At 40.9% G+C, this 6978-nt stretch overlaps 1 protein-coding gene across 1 annotated transcript in view; it reads left to right on the forward strand.

The window, feature by feature from the left end:
- Nucleotides 1-225: 225 nt before the first annotated feature.
- LOC117951751 (mitochondrial glycine transporter B-like) overlaps nucleotides 226-6978 on the forward strand; it is a 7778-nt gene continuing 1025 nt past the window's right edge. The window contains exons 1-7 of the mRNA XM_034883635.1: nucleotides 226-420; nucleotides 1277-1366; nucleotides 3499-3623; nucleotides 4161-4245; nucleotides 4561-4740; nucleotides 5560-5728; nucleotides 6467-6817. Coding sequence (XP_034739526.1) covers nucleotides 1352-1366; nucleotides 3499-3623; nucleotides 4161-4245; nucleotides 4561-4740; nucleotides 5560-5728; nucleotides 6467-6817 — 925 coding nt within the window. The 5' untranslated portion in view covers nucleotides 226-420; nucleotides 1277-1351. The remainder of the gene's footprint in view (nucleotides 421-1276; nucleotides 1367-3498; nucleotides 3624-4160; nucleotides 4246-4560; nucleotides 4741-5559; nucleotides 5729-6466; nucleotides 6818-6978) is intronic.

The raw sequence follows: 6978 nt of genomic DNA on the forward strand, positions 1-6978 counted from the left end.
AGTTTTTTATTTCCTATATTTTGGTTTTGGGGGGGTTAAAGGTGTTCTTATTCATTAATATAAACGCAAGTATTGTATTAAGTTTTGAAAGAATGAGTTTTTTTTAATAACCATTGAATCTAAGCATTATAAACAATAAGGGTAAATTGTTGCAAAAATGTTGCCAGATAATACACAGTATGATAAATTTACTACAGTAGAACTGACAAACGGAACAACAGCGACACCCTTAGGTCACTGCATTGAATCACATTGTACACATTCCCCGTCCCCGGCTTGTTTTCAAAAACATTCTAACTAAAACAGCAGAATGCTTACATACATTTTCTCTATATTTGCCTTATTATGCAGATCTCGCACAATAACGCAATTTCCATCACTGACTAAACCAACCAATGGACCTGGTGGAATGATGTGGTGGTAAGTGTAAGTTAGCTATCTACTCTTGTTAGTGTGTTGCAGTGAGATAGACGATGGGTGTCGACACTGGAGGTGAACTTTGCTAGCCAGATGCTAACAGTCGCAGCAGCACAGCAAGTAGCGATAACGCCACTGACAGTTGTATGACATTTATTGCTATGGTTAAAACATGTTTTAAGAAAAATAGATTTTGGGACAGGATCCTTTCGGGACATTAACAGCAGAAGACAGTTAGGCTAAAGTTAAATAACAACGTTACTAGAGTAAGTTTACTAACGTTAGCTAGCTGACAAGCATTGCCAGAAAGTTATGTACTCAGCCTGGCAATATTAGTGTCTAACGTTACTTACTACCATTAGTCCTTTTAAGAACCGTTCGCAGATTGTCACAGAAAATATTAAACATGGTGTTCCTGAAGCTGGCAGGTGTGACTATCACCTCCATCACTCCTTAACGGACTTCAAAGGCAGGTGAAAGAAGCTGCATGCTAAGTCTAGCTAGCTTGCTAGTTAGTCAAGTAGTGTAGCTAAGTTAACGTTATCTGGCCGTGTGAAGCTCATAGATATCTATTGCGAAGCTTCGGCGACCTTTTTAAAAATAAATAAACTGGCTGTCATAGTCGGCAGGTTTTCGGCGTTCGCCTTCAAAGTAACGTTAGCGGAGTTTGTATCTTACTTGGAAGTAGCCTGACTTGGAAAGATGATGTCATTCTAGCTAACGTTACCCGCTACCTTAGCATACTCTGACAGCTAGCTAATTAGCCAAACTAGCTTGCTGCTACAGGCTTCATAGAGACTTTGGAAACGACCTTAATATTGTTTTAAAATGTGACTCATGGTTGGCATCTGATTTTTAGTAACGTTGGCTAAAATTAACCAGCTTCAAGACGGCAACACCAGGGGAGAAACTGGACTCCGCATCCAGGTCAAAGATGGAGTTCGCAGCGGTGAGTGCACCTGTAGGTTACTGCCACTGTTTATTGTGGTCATCATACAGCCAATGTACTCAGTCAGTTAGAGCAGTGTTTGGGCATTTATTTCTGTGGTGTTTCTTAAATAGGTGTAGTTTGAGTACTGCAGGGGGCACGTAAGATTTAAAAAGAATCATAGAATAGATGCATTATAAATACTAAAGTAATCAAACACTATAATCATGTCAGTCATGAGTCAATCTAGTGAACTAAGCCAACTAAGCTTAATGATTAATGATTGAAAGTGGCTCAGCAGTTACTACATATCAGCAAATATTGATAGAAAAAACTCTATTACATTGTGTGTGTATATATATAATTTGAGATATAGTGTCCATAAAAATCAGTTAATTCTTGCGTAAATACCTGACACACTAGAAATTTTAACACATTATCAAATTCACACTAAAATCCAATATTACCATAATATCTCTGTAAACATTGCCCACAATGGCCTAATACATCTATAGATATTTAAATCATAATTACCATGGTATGAACAGTGTGGCTAAATCTCTGACAGTGGAAACCTTTATGTTGTCCCACAGCATTACGCACCCCTAGTTAAACCCCCCCAAGACAAAACCAACTGCCGTTTAGCTGGCTGCTTATTTTGCATTAGAGAGTGGCCTATCCAGAACAACATGACTTAGATTCTGCCTATTGTAATGAGAAAGCCATGTGCTTTATTTTGAAATGGCTGCTGTAGATTTAGTGAAAGTGCCTGAAACTACCTAATAAGAGAAACAAAAAAAAAAAGTCAGAATGCATCCAATGATGGGACAGAGCTGATATGGGGGCATTATAGAAACCTGCAGTGTTTTTTCAACACACACACACAGCCACTTCATGACTCATGCTGTTTGACAAAGATGCAGTTTAGCAGTGAGCTTTGCAGAGGGAGGGGGGAAATACAGATGTGTGAGTGTGTCGCTGAGAAATGAAGATAGGAGCCCATAGAATAACGCAGGCTGGATTAGGCTTCTTTTTTGGCTGTAAACCGAGGGGGAGGGAGCACGAGAAGCAGCAGAAAACCATTGTAGGTCGGCTGGTGAGAGAGGGAGAGATAAGGGGGGGTGAGGAAGGTTTTTAACAGAGATGGATAATAATGTTATAATATGTAATAGCAGCATCACAGATAGAGGGAGATGAAAGAGGGCAAAATGCAGGAAAAACAGGATTCTCAGAGCAAAGCCCCAGGCAGAAAGGTAGGACAGTGTGTGTGTGTGTGTGTGTGTGTGTGTGTGTGTGTGTGTGTGTGTGTGTGTGTGTGTGTGTGTGTGTGTGTGTGTGTGTGTGTGTGTGTGTGTGTGTGTGTGTGTGTGTGTGTGGAAGCTACATATAGTATGACTTGCATGTTGTGTGTGCATTAGACAGCTCATGTACGGTGCAGACATTTATTTTGTGTTTGTTGATATTATTGTGGTTATTGCCTTATTAAAAGCATTTTCTTTTCTCTGTTTACATGTTTTTTCAGTGTAACTGTTCAAATGCAGCTAACTTTAGTGTCTGTCGGTCCATGTGTGTCTCATGTTTGTTCATGAGGCATGTGCTGTAAGCAAAAATAATATTGGGTCTCAGTTTAGTTCTATCCAACAACCCGTATGAGCGTGTGCGCGTGCGTAAAGTGCGCGTGTATGCGTTTGCGTGTGTGTTTGTGCGTGTGTAGACCGTCTCTGCACATCTCCATCTACTTCATTCCTTGGGAACCCGGCCTCTGCTCTGAGCTACAGGCTTGTTTTTTGTAACGCAAATGTCATAAAAGCATATTTATGTTAAAATGAAAGTCCTTTATATGCATAAAAGATAATGTTCATTATTTGGTGGCAGGATTTGTTAATGCAGATATTAGTTTGGATAATATCTTCCTGCCTTTTTTGAGAGTATCTGTGGCATTCAGCAAGAGGCGATTAATGCAGAGAAAGATGTTGAATGGCACATTTCCACATTATGCTTTTTACACTATGACTAATCCCTTGCCCTTTTCTCTTGGTCTACTCTCTGTCTGCCACCATTTCTTTCTCTCGTCACATCTCTCCCTTATGTCCTCCTCTCTTTGCCATTCCACCATCCTCTCTTTCTTTCCATCCCTCTGTTATCATCCTCAGGCTCATCCAGCTCTCAAAGCCTTTTTGTGTGGCTCTCTCAGCGGCACCTGCTCTACACTACTCTTCCAGCCTTTGGATCTGGTCAAGACACGGCTGCAGACCCTACAGAACAATGCCAAATTGGGGTGTGTGTGTTTGTGTGTGTATGTGAGACACAGACACATCTCATGTGTATTCCATGCTAACACACACTACACATTTCACCTCCACATGATAGACGCATGTACATCAGCATGTCCCCCTTTCTTTTGCTCTGCTTTTGTTTTTTCTCTCTCTGACTTACTGAGTTACTCACACACACAACATGCTCTCCAGACACAAAACAACACACAAATACAGCATGGCAGGACACAATGTGCAAGCAGTGCCAGCATTAATCTGCTGTTACAAACCATATAGGGCAATTAGTCACACCATCACTGACTGAAAACAGGAACAGGAGATGGTAACGGTTAAAAGGGAAATTTCATTTTAAACAACAATCCACAGGTGGAGGCCTTGGTACCAATTCCAACAGATAATTTCTGCAGTCAATTAGTGTTCTACAGTTTATTGTTTACACTATGAAAATCCAAACCGGTTCTGTCTTTGAGTGTGTTTGTTTTGTTACATTTTTGCACCTTTAAATGTGTCTGTGACCATTGCTAAATTTCATCCTGCAGTGCACCAAAGGTGGGGATGTTCAACGTTTTATTCAACGTTATCAGGACAGAGAATTTCTTCAGTCTGTGGAAGGGAGTTTCACCAGTGAGTTAGTGAACTTGTTTATCTTTTTCCACATTTAAAAAAGTTCCTGCTGTTATTTTGCCTGTTGTTGCATGTATGTATTGTCAGTAGTCCGTGAGGGTGTTTGTTCTCCAGCACCAATCCATGTACAGTCTTTCTGTCTTTCAGCTTACATAAGCATTACCTCTCTGTCTAGCTCTCAGAACCAGACTGACACTCAGTTTTGTTTTGTCGGTGTGTATTTTTAAGCTAAAGCCACCTTCACATTACCGCATTCACGTTACCATCACATTAAGCACTAGTGAGAGGTTTAACACTTCCGTTTCTCTTTGGCAGTCATTTGTGCGCTGCATCCCTGGGGTGGGCATCTACTTCAGCACCTTCTACTCCCTAAAGCAGCACTACTTCCTAGAGCGGGCACCCAATGCTGGCGAGGCTGTTCTGCTTGGAGCGGGTGCCAGAACTGTGGCTGGCGTCTGCATGCTGCCATTCACAGTCATCAAGACACGCTTTGAGGTAATAATTGGAATTAAAGGCCTTTATCAGACAGATGTTTGAAATAGGCGACAATAATCTAAAAGTATTTATCCAACACAAGTATTTTATGAACACTCAAGCAACAGGAAAGAAGCTAGAAGCTACTTTGTTGTGTTGGAGGAGTCTTAATTTTTAGTAATACGTGTGACTTGTGTATGGAGTCTTCCTTTAATAAATAATTAAGACCAAGAACTAAAGCACAATGTAAAATACAACCATAAGATGTTGCTCTTTTTCTGGTTATGACACAGAAAGATGACTTTCCAGTCTTAATCTCACCTGCAAACCTCTGTTTGGTCGTTTGTTTTTAAAACTGGGGAAACAGAAAACAATGAATCCCTTTTAAATTGCTGAAAAAAGTTCTAGAACCAGGCAAATACAGGGCTACTTTGTGCTGCAGTAGAAAACAGAAGAAAATATTTGTTTAAATGTTGTTATTGTTTTATCATATATTCAACAAAGAGTGAGAATGTCCCTTAATGAAACGTCCACCTTCATCATATTCATTAATCAGGCGTTGTGCTTAGTTATAGCACTCATTGACTGACATGACACTGCATAGCCGAGCATAAGAAATATGATGACTAATGAATGAACCGTGAAGTATCTGTGAGACATTGTACCCAATGAATGACCATAACACCTAGGATCCATAAATGATTTACCAAATTTCCCAACTCATAGTCCACAGCGGCCGCCTGTATCACTGCTGTAAAAAAACAAATAAAAATGCAATAAGTTAATCAGTGTCATAAAAAGCAAGATTTGAAAATAAACCATGTTCATATGTTGTTTCAGAGTGGCTGTTACAACTATGTGAGTGTGGCAGGGGCTCTGAGGAGTGTGTATGAGACGGAGGGAATCAGGGCCCTGTTCTCTGGGCTGACTGCCACGCTGCTCCGAGACGCGCCGTTCTCCGGCATCTATGTCATGTTCTACAGCCAGGCCAAGAAGGCGATGCCTCAAGGTGAGAGACACACTGCATCAGCAAATTAAAATGGAGGTCGAAGCAATATTTATATCAGTTAAGTATATAATGAAACGGTTGTGTGCTTTATGAATATTTGGCCTCCAAAGGTGGCTTTTACCTGCTTGTACTTTATGCCTTAGACTTAAAGGTTTTTTGATGCCCGCAGATGGCCAACAACATAAAGTGTGTTTTCATCCACCTTGTTTTATGTTTTTTTTTAAACACCAAAAAGGCTTGGCTGAGGTGAAAAAGTTGGTGTATCAATAAAAACTAAATGCTTAAAACTAAATCATAAAGTACATGAACTTAAATGGCCCTCGTCACTGGAGAGACAAAAAATTGTGGCAGATGAAAACATTAGATCTGTGAGGACCGACATGGAGACGAGAACATTTCTCAAATACATTAAAATAAATTCAATATTGTGTTGTGTCTTTCACACAGTTTTCCATAGTTTGAGATTTGACTGGAGCCATCTCATCGCACCCCCTACCTCTGCAATTACTTAATGGCGCCCAACGTGAGAAGAATTTGCCCAGCTCTTAATATTTGCACAACAGTACAACAATAGTTTTGCATTTTCTTTTGCCACTTTCTGAAAATTGTATGAATATTCGCGCTAAATTTGGATAGAAACTGCTGTTTTATTTTAATGAGTACAACTACAAAGAGCTCTACTCTTGGTTGAAAAATACTATTCTGCTTTCTCTTGATTCCTGGTTTCTCTTCTTTCAGAGGTAACTTCGTCGCCCTATGCTCCGCTGGTGAACTTCAGCTGTGGGGTGGTGGCAGGTGTCATGGCGTCGCTGGCCACACAGCCAGCGGACGTCGTGAAGACCCATATTCAAATCAGCCCATCCCACTGGAGCACAAGAGATGCTGTCCGCTACATCTACATGGTATGTGCACATTTAATCACAGCTGTCAGTTTTTCTCTTGTTGCATGTGCACTCTATCCTGGATGCCAGCCAAACTTAGCCCCGCCCACAACATTTGAGGTCAGGAAGTTCGGTCTGGAGCAACCATGCTCGAACAACATCTGTGCAGCAGGGCGGGCTTTATACGATGATGCAGAGATGATCAACAGTAATGTGATGTTGAACGCGAGCAGACCCGCAGGACTGCGCCTGCCAATGTTGCCTTGCGCTGCGAATGCTCATTTGACAGTTCTCCCAAGGTCCTGTAGCTGTAATAATGTGTGTGTGTGTGTGTGTGTGTGTGTGTGTGTGTCTATATATATATATATA

The sequence above is a fragment of the Etheostoma cragini genome, chromosome 2 (assembly GCF_013103735.1).
Source record: "Etheostoma cragini isolate CJK2018 chromosome 2, CSU_Ecrag_1.0, whole genome shotgun sequence".
NCBI classification, from domain to species: Eukaryota; Metazoa; Chordata; class Actinopteri; order Perciformes; family Percidae; genus Etheostoma; species Etheostoma cragini.